Consider the following 16773-nt stretch of genomic DNA (forward strand, 5'->3'; position numbering starts at 1 on the left):
GTTGCAATTTTTCTTGCAGTTGTATCTTCCATTCCTATGAGCTGTGAGTAACCCTGTTTACTGTGGCGGTTTCTTCTGCTGAAGTGCTTCGAATTGTGCTTCCTGTATGAACCATGAAATTCACCAACTTTTTTACCCTGTGAGCAGCGGCGGCACCAGGCATTTGTCACAGGGGCCGCTGAGGTCTTTCTTGGGGTGCTCAAAAAAAAACAAAATTACGTTTTGGGAGCCATTAGACAACGTAAAACACATAATAAATGCACGTGCACCCTCAAATGCTTCATTTTCTGTTCACAACTGCATCCGAGTGAACGGAACAGCAGTCGTTGTCCTGCAAAGGCGTCCGTGAGGCGGGTTTATGACGACCCCAGGAGGATGTGTGGCCAGAGGAGCAGGTCCTGCCCTCACGTCGTAATCTCCCCTCACACTCTCCTCACGCTCTGCATCCTCGAGCCGCTTCTATCTCGAACAGTTAATGTGAAAGTTGAGCTGATTATAAGTCGAATGCCCACGACGAGAAGGGCAACGCGCTCATGACATAAGTCAACGTGCGTAATTTCCTTGTCCAGACTTTGTTGCTGGAGGACTCGGTCTGTTCTTCTGCTTTAGGTTCAGTCACTGTATCAAACGTGCACAATGATAACCTCTGATTTCTGTTCAGAGCCAGAGGAGCAGCGTCTGACTTTATAACATCAGTCTAACTTCAGCTCATTGATCAAATTTAGTAAACGACTGTAATAATGACCCTGGAGTCAGGCTCAGCCCGGCTCAGCCCGACTCCTGCTGTCGCCGAGCCTGCACTTTAACACATCGACACATCACAATGGGCCGGACAATGCCCCGTACTTTAGTTGGAATTAAACCTGTCCTACTCACCTTTTCATATTAAACGTCCAAGGAATGTTTCTAGAGATAACTAGTGCTCCTTTGATTTAGTGGTCAAAGAATATTGTGGTCCATTTTCGGTTCTCTGTGGGAAACCAGACAAAAACTAAGTGGGGCCAAAACAGCCTGACTTGATCTTCTTTTAAAACTAAAGTAACTTGTAATCAGATTTTCTTTGAAATAAAGTAATCAAAGAAGTAACTAGATTGCATTTAGATCATCAGTAGCTTCTCGTGTGTTGAGTTATTTCAACAGCACTGCTCTTGACTCACAGTTCTCGAGTTTGACTCCAGGGTTTCCGTCTTTGCCTGTCCTGTCCCTCATCAACTTAGAACATGCACTATGCTAAAAAAAACAAAAAACCGAAAACCTAATCCTGATGAAACAATGGCCCGTGCTCCTGACAGTCTGCCTCATTAATACTACTACTACTGTGCAAGTTCCTTGGCAAGACGTTTGACTGATGTTACCTTTTCCAATCACTGTGTAAAGCGAGTCGTGACACAGAAGCTTTATTGGCTAAATGACCAGCTGCAAAGCGTGGGGTCGTGTCGCTAAGATTCCTTGTGGCATTTACTTTATAATGAGTCAGTGGTGACCAGCACTAAGTTCCTGTGTGTGCACATCACAGAGAAGCTCTCCTGGACCATGCACACTACATCACTGGTCAAGAAAAGTCATCAGCGTCTCTACTTTCTCCGCAAGTTAAGAAGAGCCAGAGTCCCAGCCTCTGTTATGTGCAACTTCTACGGAGGGACGATAGAGAGCATCCTGACCAGCTCCATCACTGTGTGGTTCTTCTACAGAGGGACTATAGAGAACATCCTGACCAGCTCCATCACTGTGTGGCACGGAGGGAGCCGTCAGTGCATCGTGAGAGCAGCAGAGAAGATCTGCGGAGCTCCTCTCCCCTCTATTAAGGACATGTACTCCACCCGTCTCACCCGCAAAGCCGTCAGAATCACCAGAGACCCTTCGCACCCATCACACAGTCTCTTCAAGGTTATGCCTTCAGGGAGGAGACTGCAGAATCTACGGGCCAGTTCCAGTCGACTGAAGAACAGTTTCATACACAAGGCCATTCGGGAAGCTGACCTCCCTGCCCTCCCTCCCACCCCTCTTCCCCCACCCCCAGCTCCACAATCAAGGATGATTCAAGGATCTTTGAATCTTTACTGTTCAGTTTGCATCATTAAGCCTTCAAACACTAAATAATGCATAAAAAATATTGTAGAACTTTATTTACAAAATTCCCCAGTTGCTGATTCATTTTTATAACATTTTGACTCATGTAAATCCATGCAATGCCCTCTGCCCTCATTAAAACATGTTGGATCTGGCCCAAAACATCTCATTTGTAACATTTGATCCCAAGCTGTGTTGTCAATTTCTCTCTCCTGTTATATTCTTCCATCGTCTTGTCAGAACAAGCCGAGCATCCCTGTATCTTATTGACAGTGCTTTTCTAAACCCCTGCCAACTCCTCATCCCGCAACTCTAACCTCCAGTGTGAGAATATGTTTTGACGTTCATGAATCTCTCATGCCGAGTTTGTTTGCACATTTCCGCCATGAATATTTACCGAATGCCAAGACATACTTGTGCGAGATGTAGGCTGGGCTGACAAATGCGCTATCATCCTGGGAGCCAAAAATTCGTAACCGGGGTAAGCCTATTGCCTCAGAGAAAGTTCAAAGGGACTTGTACAAAACATTTATCAGTTCGAGGCAGGACACAACGCTCTTTGTTTGATTGGTGAAATTAGTGGGAGCTCATTTGCTTTCACAGCGAAATCCTTTGCTCCGCGCTTTTTTTGTTGTTGTGTTAATTAAGCCGCGGCAGCCATTTCGTATGCAGCCACTGTCACGGCCCGACGAGGAGGAGGGAGAAGGCTGCTTTTATATTAGTTGTCTCTCCCCGCGCGCTCCGAGGCGTCGTATTTTGTTTATGATTACGCAATTTGCACCAAAGATGAGTTTGCTTCGATGTATGTTTGCTAAAGCGAGTTTGGTTTCCGCTCTCCACAGACCATTGCCCCCCGAATGAATGCAAATCCCTCACTGTTTTTTTGGACGGGCGCCAGCGCTCAGTGTTTTGTTGCAGCCGACGACAGGCCTCATACAAGACTCTATTAAACGGAACAGCTTTGATGATGGAGTTGCTGGGAAAGCTAACATAATGATTCAGAATGTTTACAGACTTCTTTTGATGACTTGTGCTTTATTAAGTAGCTCTCCTGTACTGTACACGATAAAACCTACACATTGTTTTGCTTATTGTTCATTTTATGCAATAAGCAAACTAAGTTATTTCAAATGCCATATTATTCCCTTATATGTGTGGCTTTATTTTGAAGATTCAGAACCGTTTAGGGCTGTGATAAATGATTGTCCATGATACAAAAAGTCACAGCATCTGCAAAAGCCTGTGTAGAAATATAGCTCTTTTCTTAGACTGAGCTCTCTGTCTTATCGGAATACACTGCCTGATCCAAAAGTCACCAGTCACCAGATAAATCCAGGGGTTTAACAAACTGTTCTGATCTGGGGTCCCTATAGTTGGTCGGGTATACGGTAGGTTCAGCAACTGTAGGTTCACACCTTGTCCTAGCGATTAAATAGAGGCCACCTGTGTGTAATCTACTCTCAGTATGATTACAGCTGTTCTGTGAGGGCCTCAGAGCTATGGTCCAGATCTTCTGCATGACGCAAGGACAGCACTGATCCAAACGCGATGGTCAGCTTCCATTAGCGCAGCCAGTACCTTTAGCAAGAGGGCGAAAGGGCGTCGCAACTGAAAAGAGAAGAGGTCGAATTAGGCGTGGTTTAATACTATGGCAGTCTCTCATTCATTTCCTTGTTTACATCACGCTGCCTTGTGCTCTTCCTTAAAGGAACAGGCCACCGTTTTTCCATGCTGAGATATGTTCTTACCTGAGCTTAGACAACTTGATACGTACTTGTCTGGTCTTTGTGCCCGTGGAAGAGCTTGGTCGCTTCTAACTTCTAACTTCACCCCATTTGGAGCTATAGGAATATGCTGGGAGAGGCCAAATGCTAACAACATCTTTGGTCTTTTTGCGTGACTGAGGGCACACAGTTCTTCCATACTGAGATATGTTCTTACCTGAGCTTAGACGAGTTGATACGTACCTGTCTGGTCTTTCTGCGTGCCCGTGGAAGAGCTTGGTCGCTTCTAACTTCACCCCCGTTTGGATCTATAGGAATACAATGGGAGAGGCCAAATGCCAACAACATCAGACCAGACAGGTACGCATCAACTCGTCTAATCTCAGGCAAGAACATATCTCAGTATGGAAAAATGGTGGCCTGTTCCTTTAAGCATTATAGGTTCTCACAGGTTAAACTACAAAGTTTATTTATCCCATCGTGAATTAAACCATGTCCGTGTCCGGAGAGAAAGAGATGTCGCCTCCAGCTGGTCCCGCTGTGGTGCGGGTCGGCACTCGCTCGGCCGTAATTGCGTTAACGCGACCCAAACAAAAGCACATGTCCCACAAAGAATGAGATCAGCTGAGGACCTGAACATCCTGAAGGACCTGGTTATTCCATCAATGGCAACAACAATTCCAAGATGACAATGCTAGGATTCATGGGGCTCACATTGTGAAAGAGTGGTTCAGGGAGCATGAGATGGATCGGTCGCCACAGAGTCCAGACCCATTGAGGATCTTTGGGATGTGCTGGAGAAGGCTTTACCCAGTGGTCACACTCTCTTGTAACCATTACAAGATCTTGGTGGAAAATGAATGCAACACTGGATCTTTTGACATTGCATAACTTTATTGAAACAATTCCACCGCAAATTTGTGCTGTAATCAAGGCTAAAGGTGGTCCCATTAAATATTAGAGCATGTGACTTTTTGTTGTTTTTATTTTTGCCACACAGTGCAAATATGACAAGAAGCACTTTAGGCAATTAGTGTCAGTGGTTTTAAGAGGTTTTTTCATTGTATTTACCGCTAATAGTTGTTCTTTTTAACGAGAAGCCTTTCTAGGGGGGATTCCGAAGAAGCTTAAAAAGCAAAATCACTTGCTGACATTAACTCGATTTGCCATTTAATTTACCCTGCGCTGTTTTATTATTCAGAAACCGCTCCCCGCTCGGTGCCCTCTCGACCTGCAAGTCCCGCACGGATCTATAGAGTCTGCCGCCCCGTGCCCCGTGTTCCCTATGCCTGTCCAATATGGCCGACCTCTCGTTAATCACACAAATAAGCTGTCAAACGCCACCAGAACTGCACACTTTAGTGCTCCTGTCGGACAACAATGAAGATTTTTTGAAAGGAAGGGCTATATTTTGCAGGAAAATGTAGGTTTTATTGCAGATTTATTGTCTTTGAGTGTTGTAGGGATTTTCTACAAACAAGAAGTTCATTGGAGGGAATATATAAATGCTGCTGCTTCACTCCCATGTAGCTATGATTGAAAATGTACTTATATTGGTTTGTTTGCTGGAGTAAAATAATCATTAATTCTTTCATTTATTATTATCTTGTTTAAAAAGCTCTACTCCAGTGTTGCAATGTAACGTCAACACAAAATACAGTGATATTAAGCAGCGCCGTCTTCAACTTCCCTTTAGAGGTTTTTCTCCCAGGTCTGTTTAATGTCTAGTAATAACGTCCCGCTCGTCTCTTTAAAACTTTAAATACTTTATTGTAAATGATAAACAATTCAAACATGGCAAAGGCTTTGACCCTGCAGAAAAGAAAGACATAAATAGACAATTGAATTCCATTTCTTGGGACACACAATTAGATTAGCTCTCTGTGGTTACTCCCATGTATTTATCGCAGCGCTGCTCATTCTATCAGCCGTGAGAGTAGTACTTTTTGGATTCTCTCATTGTTTCTTTGAGAAAAACACCTTATTGAGTTACTGTATCATTGCAGCATAGCTTTAACTCTGTCAAAATTAAGGCCATGAATGTCATTTAAAAATACCATTAAATTGGATTGAAATGGGCAAAGAAATCGACATTTTTTGACAAAATGATGGCCTGAAATAGAGAGTATGTGCACATAGCAAATCTAAACACATTTTGTGGAAAATCAATGAATAACAATGCAGACTTTCCACTTGCTGCTGTTGCCGTGATGGATTACTAACTGCCATGCTGTAGCTATGTTATGACATCACATGTATAACCTCCACACTGAAATTATACGTATTTTTTTGCTCAAAAGTTGCCCAGTTTTCTTGCGAATATTGGGATTTTTCCTCATTCCTCTGTTTGATGGATTGATTGATTGATTACATTAAAATGTATTGAATTTGACTTGCTGCTTCTTGTATAAACCCTGGTGTAAATCCTTCAAAATGACTCTGCGTCTGGTATAGATGCAGACAGCATCTCTTGAAACACCCATATATGGTCATGTTTGAAAACAGTTGAGAGGGAAAACAATTTTGAGAAAAATCTAAACTTTCTTTGATTATTCAAAAACTACTTTAACAAATGCTAAATTCTGAATACAGTTTTCTTAATAAAGATACAAAGACATGGGAGGAGCAAAGTGGTTCAACAGCCCATAATTACATAAATAACGGAGAATGCTAACATGATGCTTCATGTTAGCATCGTGCTAACGGCAGTTGGCGCTAGCTACAACTACCGTTTTTTCGCTTCTACTGAACAATCTTCCGTGAATAAACATCCATATGGACCTGATTTAGACTTGACTTTATCTGTATATGATAGATACGTGTATATTTCACCAGAAAATGGCTAGAATTGTGTTTCCCAAAAGATTCTATTTTCCCCCTTCTATGACGCGATGCCGTCTGTATCTATATGCTGTGTTGATTAAAATATCTTGTTTATGTAGCTGTCACATTACAATATTCCCTTTCCGTGTTTTGCAGGAGGCCAAGCTGCGGGAGCTGCTGGACGTCAGCACTCTGGCGGGGAAGATGGAGAACAGGATGCTGACGGTGGCGAGCGGCCCTGACATGGTCAACATCACGTACCTGAACTTCATGGCCTTCCAGGAGGAGATCGCTAAGGTAAAATATAATATCTGAGCATGTGCTGCCGCTGCGGTGATGATGGCCTCTGTCCCCGAAAACATGTCACAGTCAGGGTGCTTTTACTTGAGATTTTAATCAAGTTTGGTAATAGATCTGTACATCTATCAGTTAGCCGTGCTGCTTATTGGCCGTTTTAACATAGTCTACTCCTGTTATCAGATGTGACACCAAATCTAAGCATTCTCTGTTCAGTTCAAAGGGTAAAAGCCAAATTGTGTGCAGTTTCTATACTGTACAATAGGGGTAGGCAATGTCAGACCCGGGGGCAAAATCCGTCCTTCCAGTATAGGATCTGATGATGATTATGATACATTTCTAATACACAAATCAGGGAATCAAAAACAGGTTAGAGTGCCCTAACAATGCTGGAAATACTGCCAGTTTCTTCTAAACTTCCAGGAGGATGCCCCCAACCCCCACATTAGGACAGATTTCATGAACAACATTGTGATTTTGAGACATTGGGGTTTTACTTTGGGCTGCGATCGGGAGTTTCGGCCCCTGGACTTTGGATAAGGAAGAAAGTCTGCCCGCTGCAAAGCTACCTTGCCTACCCCTGCTGTACAAGATTAAGCAGATGTTTATGTAAAGTATCTTGTGAGCCATTTCACAGTGTTCGCATGACGGCTGCATTACTGTAAGGAATGATCATGCTTAGTTTCAAAATGTCCCAATCGGTGTAGGGCTGTGCGGCGCGGCATGCCGAGCTCGTGTAAATTAAAGGTGGTGACATGACTGCGACTTCCTGTAGTCATTATCTGTGCAGCCGGATGATGCTGATGTGTGGGAGTTTGCTCTACTGTTTACACGATGTCGAACGTAGAGCGCTAGCAACTTCCCGTGTCACGGAGACGTCAGCGCTTTCACCCGCAGTTATTTTTGTTCCGAGCAATTGAATCAGTGGAGTTAGATCTGACCTCACTGATATAGCTGTGTGCAGAGTTTTGCCTGGAATCTTCCGCAGAGTCGCTTTAACTACGGCCTTTTGTGTTTTTGTTTTGTTGCAGGAATGGGCCGAGGAGCTGTTCAAACTGGCGTCCAACCTCCTGGTGCAGAACATGGCCAGAGAGGACTGTCTGGAGAAGGCGTACGTCTCCCTCACTCTCACTCTCACACAAGCTCATAATATAATGCAGAGACACACACGGGGCTCAGCAGTCCCCTAACCCCAGGACAAACACGAGCACGAGCCAGAGCATGAGTCTGTGCATATGTTACAGACTCAGAATATTAGCTATTATTACAAGAAGAAACATGCTTTGAAATACTGTGTGATAGTTATGAATATCTAGAGGTAGAAAGATTTGCTTGGTGGGAAAATTTAGCTTATGTATTGATAGCAGGGGAGGGCGACTCTGTGGATGAGTTTGGGAGTGTTGACTAACAGAGAAGAAGAAGATGATTAAGTATATAAAGAAGAAAATTAAGTAGAAGAAGAAGAAGAAGAAGAAGAAAATTAAGTTTAAGAAGGAGAAGGAGGAGAAGAGGAAGAAAATTCAGAAGAACAAGAAAATTAAGTTTAAGAAGGAGAAGAAGAAGAAGAAGAAGAAGAGGAAGAAGAAAAATTAAGTACATGAAGAAGAAGGGGAAGAAGAAGTGGATGAACTAGATGACGAAGAAGCGGCTGAAGAAGAAGATTAAAAGGATGAAGAGGGAGTTGAAGCGGAAGACGATGGCAATGAAGAACAAGACGATTAACAAAAAGAGGAAGCTGATGAAGCCGAAGAAGTAATGAAGAACAGGAATGATGAAGAGGAGGAGGAGGAGAAGGAGAAGGAGAAGAAGAAGAAGGAGAAGAAGAAGCGCAGGAGAAGAAGAAGCGAAGGAGAAGAAGAAGCACAGGAGAAGGAGGAGAAGAAGACCAGGAGAAGGAGAAAAAGAAGAGCAGAAAAAGAAGTGGAAGAAGAAGAGAAGGAGAAGAGTAGAAGAAGGATGAGGGGGAAGAAGAAGAGCAGAAGAAGGAGAAGAAGAAGAGAAGGAGGAGATAAGAAGAAGAGCAGGAGAAGAAGCGCAGGAGAAGGCGGAGAAGAAGAAGAAGTAAAGGAGGCTTATGAAGAAGACAAAGAGGAAGTGGAAGATGAAAACTAAGAAGAAGAAGTGGATGAAGTAGATGATGAAGAAGCAGATGAAGAAGAGGAGGAGGATTAAGGAAAAGGGAGACGAAGAAGTAGGAGATTTTGGAGAAGCAGAAGATGAAAGGAAGTTGTTAATGACTTTGATGGACGTATTCAAATTGATAACTTACTATAAAGCAGGCCCTGTTTAGAGGCAGAAAGTCCGTTTTTTTTCTCGGCGGGTCAAAATGGATGGAGCATGTCTGTTCTGCTGTACAAATGACATACTTCAGCACCAAAGCAGAACAGGAAGTCGTACCTTTCAGCTGATACGGTCCTGTGGGAGTACAGGTAATGACTGCAGCAGTGATTACATCAGTGCCATGGCGGTTCGTGGAGAGAACAGACTTTCTCTTGCACTTCTACATCAAACAAAGGCATTGAAGCGGTAACCTTTGAGCATTCTGCTTTAGTTTAGTCCATGGTTGTAGGTCAGATCAAGCCTCTCACTGTTCTCTAAAGAGCTTAAGGCAGTAAAGGTCGCTTCACCTCATGTCGATAGCAGAGGGACACAGCACTGAAGTGAGGAACCAATACGCTCTTTGTAAAGCTTATGACTTTGCTAGAAAAGGTTCCGTCCTGTTTCAGTCCTTGGTTTAGAGTCTGTGCAGCTGCCGGGTTGTATTTGTGCGTAAAGAAAGGAAGTACGTACAATATATAGACCCATAGAAGTATCATACGTGTGACCTTAAGCTACTGTCACAGTGTATTTGTCACCATTTTAATCAATCACGTTTACAGCGCTCTGATCCTGTGTGGTAAGTACTGTATGTAAACGCCTACAGCTACTACACGGTGCCAACGGCCACTGGGGAACAGGCTCACGGATCAAATGGAAATATATTTTTTTTGCTGCACCAGTGGTTCTCAAATTGTGGTGCATGGGAATAGTTCAGTAATGGGCGAGTTCAAGTGCAGATTTGGATTGTTTTTAGTTTAGGCCATATTTCCTATAGTAGACCTGGTGTTGTATTTGTATTCCTCTTTTTATCTCTGCGCTCATGTGAACTGGACACATCCATCACAAGAAGAAGGTTTTCAGAGTCCACACGTTTATGTTAAGTCAAATATCAGTAATGGAGTCCACTCAGGTCATAAAGCTGGACATTTCTACATTTGTATGGCCGGTTTCAAGAATCATCACATTCTCTTCTTCAAAAGGCCAAAGATGTTAAAGTGAATATGACATGTTTTAATCCTTGTGTATTTGTGACTTATTTAGATGGATAACATCTGTTTAGCAATTTAACCTCTTCTTCTCATTTTATATTTTATTTTGATTGGGAAAAATCGATTAAAAAAAAATGACAAGAACGTAGCAAAAAAGCCACAAAAGAGTAAGAGAAAAGTGACAAAAATGTGTGACGAACAACGCGAAGAAAAATATTTGTTTTGTAGGTCTTAGCTTTCAAATGAGGCTTTACACTGGCCTACAGGCTGTAAACTTGCTTGGATGTTAATGAAGAAATGTTGGTTATTTTTATTTGCATGTTTAAGCTGCTGACAGGAAGTGACATAGATAGAGGTAAAGTTCCATAGCAGCTTGAGTCACTCCCTTCCCATTCACATAACATGGTCGGCACGGCAACAGTTTAAAACCGTTTGCCTCTATTTATGTCACTTCCTGTCAGTGTCCAATAAGGAAGTGAAACTATAAACATCACAAAAATGGTCAAACTAACTTTTTTTTTTTTAGCAAAATCTGAAATATAATTGTGTTAGCTATGTTTTAGCAAAAAATGCACTTCAGGTTGTACACTGTGTCGCCCCCTCTACCACCTAAAAGTACTTAAAGGGATATTTCAGGATTTTTGACATAGGGCCTAATTTCCTAGTTATCCAGAGTGTTGCTGATTTCTGGAGATTTTTTTTTGTAATTCATGCAGTTCTTATATTTGAAGAGTTAGGTTGAGCTAGGCTAGTGCAAGGCTAGTGCATTTCTATGGTATCAGCTAGCCTGCATTAAAAACAGTCTGACCCGTTCCACAGTGCACCTGAGGCAAATCACTTATAACGCCAGACTATAAATGTTTGTGTCGATAGAATCATTTTAACCATTTTGCATTTAAAATACCTTATATTTGAGCAGCATCAGCTTCGTGGTTATATAAGCTACGCAGCGGCGGAGTGATCTGCTAGAAAATAGTCCCTCCAAAATGCGGTCATTCATGTGATGCAAGGTCAGTTATGTTCCAAAAATGATTCTATCGACACAGACATTTATATGTTTAGTCTGGCGTTAAGTGATTTGCCTCAGGTGCTCTGTGGAGCGGGTCAGACTGTTTTTAATGCAGGCTAGCTGATACCATAGAAATGCACTAGCCTTGCACTAGCCTAGCGCCACAAAACTCTTCAAATAAAAGAACTGCATGAATTACAAAAAAAAATATCTCCAGAAATCAGCAACACTCGGGATAACTAAGCCCTATGTCAAAAATCCTGAAATATCCCTTTAAGATATTTGCCGTTTTGAAGAGAATTTAATGAAATGTCCAGCTTTGTTGATTTAAGAATCCCTTGTTAAAGTCAAATAATTGTTCATTGTTGATTCATAATGACTTACCTTAGTGCACATCAGAAAAGGAAAAACTGTTTTCTTGGAGACTATTGCCGTCTAAACATGGCTTTAGTCAGTCTTCCTCAGACATGTAACAGGTGGCCCCCATATACCGAGTTGTAAGCTAAACAGTGTGACAACTTGGTCAATTATTGGTGCGCTGGAGCATCTTCTGCTAAACATCATCCATTTGTTGCACAAACCTTGAACCCACCGACTGCTTTTCCTTTTGAAACTCTTTCTTGCATCTTTATAGTTGTCCGTGAATATGATTTGTGCCGCTGTGACGTAAATTGGACTTTATTGTGTTTACCTCAGACCTGGCTTAGTCCTCTTTTTGTTTCGTAATCCTATTCAAAGCTGTTTTCTTTTTTTTTTGCCGCAGCGTCCTCTCTTGTTTAGAAGTAAATATCCACTTTATTCAAACGGCGGCAGCAGTGCACTTTAGTGTCCACAGAATGCGTTTAGGGGGCTGTGCGGTGACATCTCCCAGCTGTCCCATGTTTATCAGCCAGCCCAAACCATTACAGCCGCCCCCCCCCGAGGAAAATAATTGACTTATGAGACAATAAAAGTGGCCATCGACTGCGCGGCGTGAAGCGACTGTGGTGAAATGGAAGAGCGCGGCTTTTGTCGGTCACGCTGGGTTACAAACAGCAGTAGCACCGATTGCTTACAAATAAGGCCCCCCCCCTCCATCTCTGACATAAGAGTCTTTTTCCTCTGGTGAAGTCCTGGTTTAGACCTCGTTGCCGCTGGGGAGGTTCTATCCCTGAAGTGCTCCTGTTGCTCCACGTGTGGTTAAATCTAATTGTTGATATCAGGACTTTAGGCGCAGCGTAAATGGAGGAGATGGTCTGAACGGGAAACTGGAAAAACCCCAGCGTGTCCTCATTTGCTGCGATGTTATTCAGAGATCGATGCAAAGATGCCAGACCGCTAAGATCATTCTGTGTGCGCTGCATTCCTGAGTAGTTTCAATGTGCATCTGTTTATTTGAAAACTTTTTAATATTATGAATGAGTTGGGTATTTCGTTTGCAAAAATAAATTCTGCAGCATACTGTCAATACAGTGTCGAGTCCTCAATTGATCAATCGGAACATTTTATCTTTCGATGGCGGGGCGGTGACATGGGGTTATTTTTTGTTTATTTATTCATTAACCCCTTAACTCCCACCTGAACCGAGCACATTTTCTTCAGTTTGGCTTTACCCCAGTCCAAAAGACGAAAAATGTCACAAGAAATTGACAAAAAAATTATGAAAAAAACGACAAAAATGTGACAAAATGTGACACAAAATATACAAAAATGTGACAAAAAAAAAGACAAAAATGTGACAAGAAATGACAAAAATGTGACAAAAAAATGAAAAAATTTGATTAAAAAATTGACAAAAAAATGACATAAATGCGATAAAAAATTGACCAAAAAATTTCAAAAAATTGACAAAGAAAATGACAAAGAAATGACAAAAAAATGACAAAAATGTGATAAAAAAAATTGACGAAAAAATGACAAAAATGTGACAAAAAATGACAAAAATACCCAACAAAAAAATGATGGAAAAAAAATCTGATGACGTGAGGAAAAAGATCCTCTCGGTTCAGGCGGGAGTTAAGAGATTAAGGAAAAGTTCAGTTCAATTCAATTCATCTTTTTTATTTGAGCATCTGAGTTCCACAAAGTTCTACATAGGAACAGAGTTCAGCAAAAAAAAGAAAGGTACATGCGAAGGTGAGTAAGTAAATTAATAAATAAATAACGTGGATATGATGCTCAAAAGGAGTAGGCAGAAGCTTAAGCTTCTTAGCGCCTACCCCCTTTTGTACATGAGCAGTAGAAACATTCATTTACGATAATCAATTAGATATTTGACACATTGTTAAGACAAGGGAAAAAAACAAGTCACTGATCTTTTAATTTGATCATTTGTTAACACAGTTAACAGTTATTCCTCAAATTTTACACAATGCTTAACCAGTTTTTGACTGACACTGTTTGGCCCAACCTGCTTTGACTGTGAATTTACTCTCTTCAATAAACTTTAGGTGAGTGACAAAGTAAAGTAAAGTAAGTAAATACAATTTGTTTTTCAGTTTTTTTTTAAATAAAAAGAATAAAAAGTAAAAATGGGCCAAGGCCACATTGGGTCAAGAAGGAAGTCATGGAGGTTCTGTATTAGATACAACTTCATACTTCTGCTGGATGTAAGAATCAAAGATTGACATGCAAGTATTTATTTGTAAAACGAGTCTGAATCCTTTCTTGTAGAACTACCCTAATTAATTATAACAAAAGTTCCTCTAAGTCAAGGTTAAGTTCTTCATAATTATTCAAAGTAAAATGTAAAACTAGGAACTGGACCCCTACATCACCTTTTGCTTTTCAATTTCACTCTATTTGATTCTATTTGTGGTCAGCATGGCACCTATACTTTCAATCACGGTGGCCTCTACAGTGTCTCAGGATCAATTGTCTTATAGATCTTCTGGTGAGAGGGTCCAGAGCAGTGAACACCTACCAGGAACTCTAAAACAATTGACCCTGGAGCCACTGTGACGGCTCTGTAAAGGCTCAAATACACACTAATAGTAAGAATTTTTTTCACATAAAATACATAATGTACCTTTGATACATATTTGACTTTTAGAAGGCAATTCTTACGTCCAGTAGAAGTAAAGGTGCATTTGATGATGGTTTATTGCTATGAGCCTGTGAAATTCAGATATTTTCAGATTCAGAGAAGACTTCTGACATCAGCAAATGACAGGAAACATCACGTCCTCAGATGTCATTTCCAAATCAACACAAACAAATCCGAGGTGACTCCTTGGACCGTGCCGCTCGGTGCATTCGTGACGAGCGGCGTAATCTCCAAGGACGCGCCGCGATTTGGCCGCGCGTTTGTTCAGCGTTTCCTCCAAAAACATGTCCCCTTTTTCTGCAGGAATTTATACAGTCGGCTTTGTATATTTTGAGACACAGCGGTGAGTCACTGCCGGCGTCCATTAAAACGAGCACGGCCGGTTCGGCATTAACGGCGGGGGGAGAAAAGAAGAGAACAGAAATGTGCTGGCAGAAAGGAGCGGGGTAATAATGAGTTAGACCAGGCGGTTTTCAAGCTGTGGGGTGCGTATTTCTCATGGTGGTAGTTTTGTTACTGTCTTGTATCAACATACGGACTGTTTTCGGGAAAAAGTTTGAGTCTAAAGTCCTAATACTTTGGAAAAAACATATTACCGCCTCATCGTTTGGTAACAATGTCAAACACGTCTTTATCATTATCTTATACTTTGTTTGTTAGAAAATGCAGTATTGATCTAAAAAAGCTGAAGCAAAATATCCAGTAGTTTCACTTCCTGATTGTCCAAGGTGATCTCAGTATGAGGTCTTTCTGCCTTCCAACCATGATCCCGCCCCCCACATTGTTCTAACCTTAACCATAACCCTGTCCCATGGATATAATATAATAAAAATGAGCGGGTCTCATTCAGCCCCATTCATTGAAAAAGGTCCCGAGTCCTGTGTGAAATTTAATGGCCGCTCTTTCTCCTCCTACACAGCCTGTTCCTTGAAAGGGCAAAAAAGGCGGGAAGCCCTGCACTCATTGGGCGGGCGGAGCCTCCACAGAGCTCCAGAGCTTGATTGACAGGTGCTGGAGCCAGTCAGTGTACTGAAAATGCTTCCTCTTTTTCGGGCTGATAAACAAAAACCAGCATGGTTTTTAAGCCGTTCTTAGGACGTTTGAAGCAGAAGTTCAATTAGAATCAATGCTCCCAAGTGTCTCTTGGAGTCGCCCCTGGCCACAAGGGGGCGGTATTACTGCAATGTCAGCTCCCCACCATGAGGACCATAGAGAAGCGCGCTCCTCGCCCATTGCCCTGTCCCTGAACATAATGTAAAACTACACTGTGTACTTAATAAAGCCTGCATTTGGAGTGTCATCCAATGAGAATTCAAAGGGGCGTGGCTTATGGCTTGACTTTGTTGGAAATTGAAATGAGGCAGTTGTTCCCCTTTGCTGTGCAGCTGTTTCAATTGAGAAAGAGTAAGAGAAAAAACAAAGAATTTTTTTAACACGGTTAAAAGCTCTGCATCATACCGTCCCTTTTAAGGTTTTCATTAATCAGGCCAATTTATTTTTTATCGACAGTTCTCCAAGGTTCTCTTCCTGCAGTCTCCCTCTACTGGTCAAGTGATGTTGCTGTGGTGTGCCTCGTTGGCTAGTTTACATTTACCATTTCCGTCCCTGCGTCGGTAGGACGATAGCGCCACCTTCAATCTGACTTCAGGGCCCCAGCTCTGCAAGAACAGCTGCTAACATCCCGGCTAACTGTCCCGGGGGCAGCTAACCGGGATGAAGGGGCTTTTTGGCTTTTCCAGAGCTGGGACGCTGAACTAAAGCTTCTCCGGGGCCAGTTCACCAAAAGATATTCTCAAACATAAAATGTACAAATGTTAAACCGGATTAAAGTGTTGTGATGAGGATTTTAGCTCCATAATGTGGTTTTCGCGTTTGAGTTAGAATGGGATTGGATTTTATATTATGACATTATATTTTTGATCCGGTTCTATATCGTCTTTTTGGTCAACTAGTTTTGGCCTTAGTTTTCTCTATGTTGTGTTAACTGATCTGACAAGGTGACCAAATGAACCTTTCTTGTTTTTGTACGTCTCTACTCTGACATGCTTTAGCCCTGTTGTAAGTCCCTACTCGAGTCCTATATAATCACTGAACTTTCCTTGACTTTTCATCCCCATTGTGGATAAATTATACAGCACTCGCGGGCCACTCGAGGCACTTGAGGACATTAACTTCTACTCTTCCTTTCAGCTTCACTTCCAAAGTCTACTTCAGTCCTTGCGCATATTTAAATCCCGGTCTTCCGTTACAAAAACAAGCCTCCTAAACCCGATATACGCCCCTTTAACCATTACCCTCGCTTTCCCCCATAGACGCCGCCGCCGCCGCCGCGCTGCCCCTATCAAGTGGACGGTCCCGCAATAGATATTAATTATTAGCTAGCGGCCACTTAAAGCTTAGCCCGTAATGATAGCTCCTGTTGCAGCGGAGGAGCTATTTTTAGCCATTGCTGCACGTCCACGTGGGCTCCCAATGAAAGACTTCCATAGGGATAATCTCCAATTCCAGCCCGCTCTT

At 42.1% G+C, this 16773-nt stretch overlaps 1 protein-coding gene across 2 annotated transcripts in view; it reads left to right on the forward strand.

Moving 5' to 3' along the window:
• The window catches only part of plcb1l (phospholipase C beta 1-like), a 267795-nt gene that overhangs the window by 147528 nt on the left and 103494 nt on the right, over positions 1-16773 (forward strand). For both annotated transcript variants that reach the window (XM_079572652.1, XM_079572653.1), the window contains exons 4-5: positions 6774-6914; positions 7946-8025. In XM_079572652.1, the coding sequence (XP_079428778.1) occupies positions 6774-6914; positions 7946-8025 (221 nt within the window). The remainder of the gene's footprint in view (positions 1-6773; positions 6915-7945; positions 8026-16773) is intronic.

This window comes from Gobius niger (genome assembly GCF_951799975.1).
Source record: "Gobius niger genome assembly, chromosome: 15".
NCBI classification, from domain to species: domain Eukaryota; kingdom Metazoa; phylum Chordata; class Actinopteri; order Gobiiformes; family Gobiidae; genus Gobius; species Gobius niger.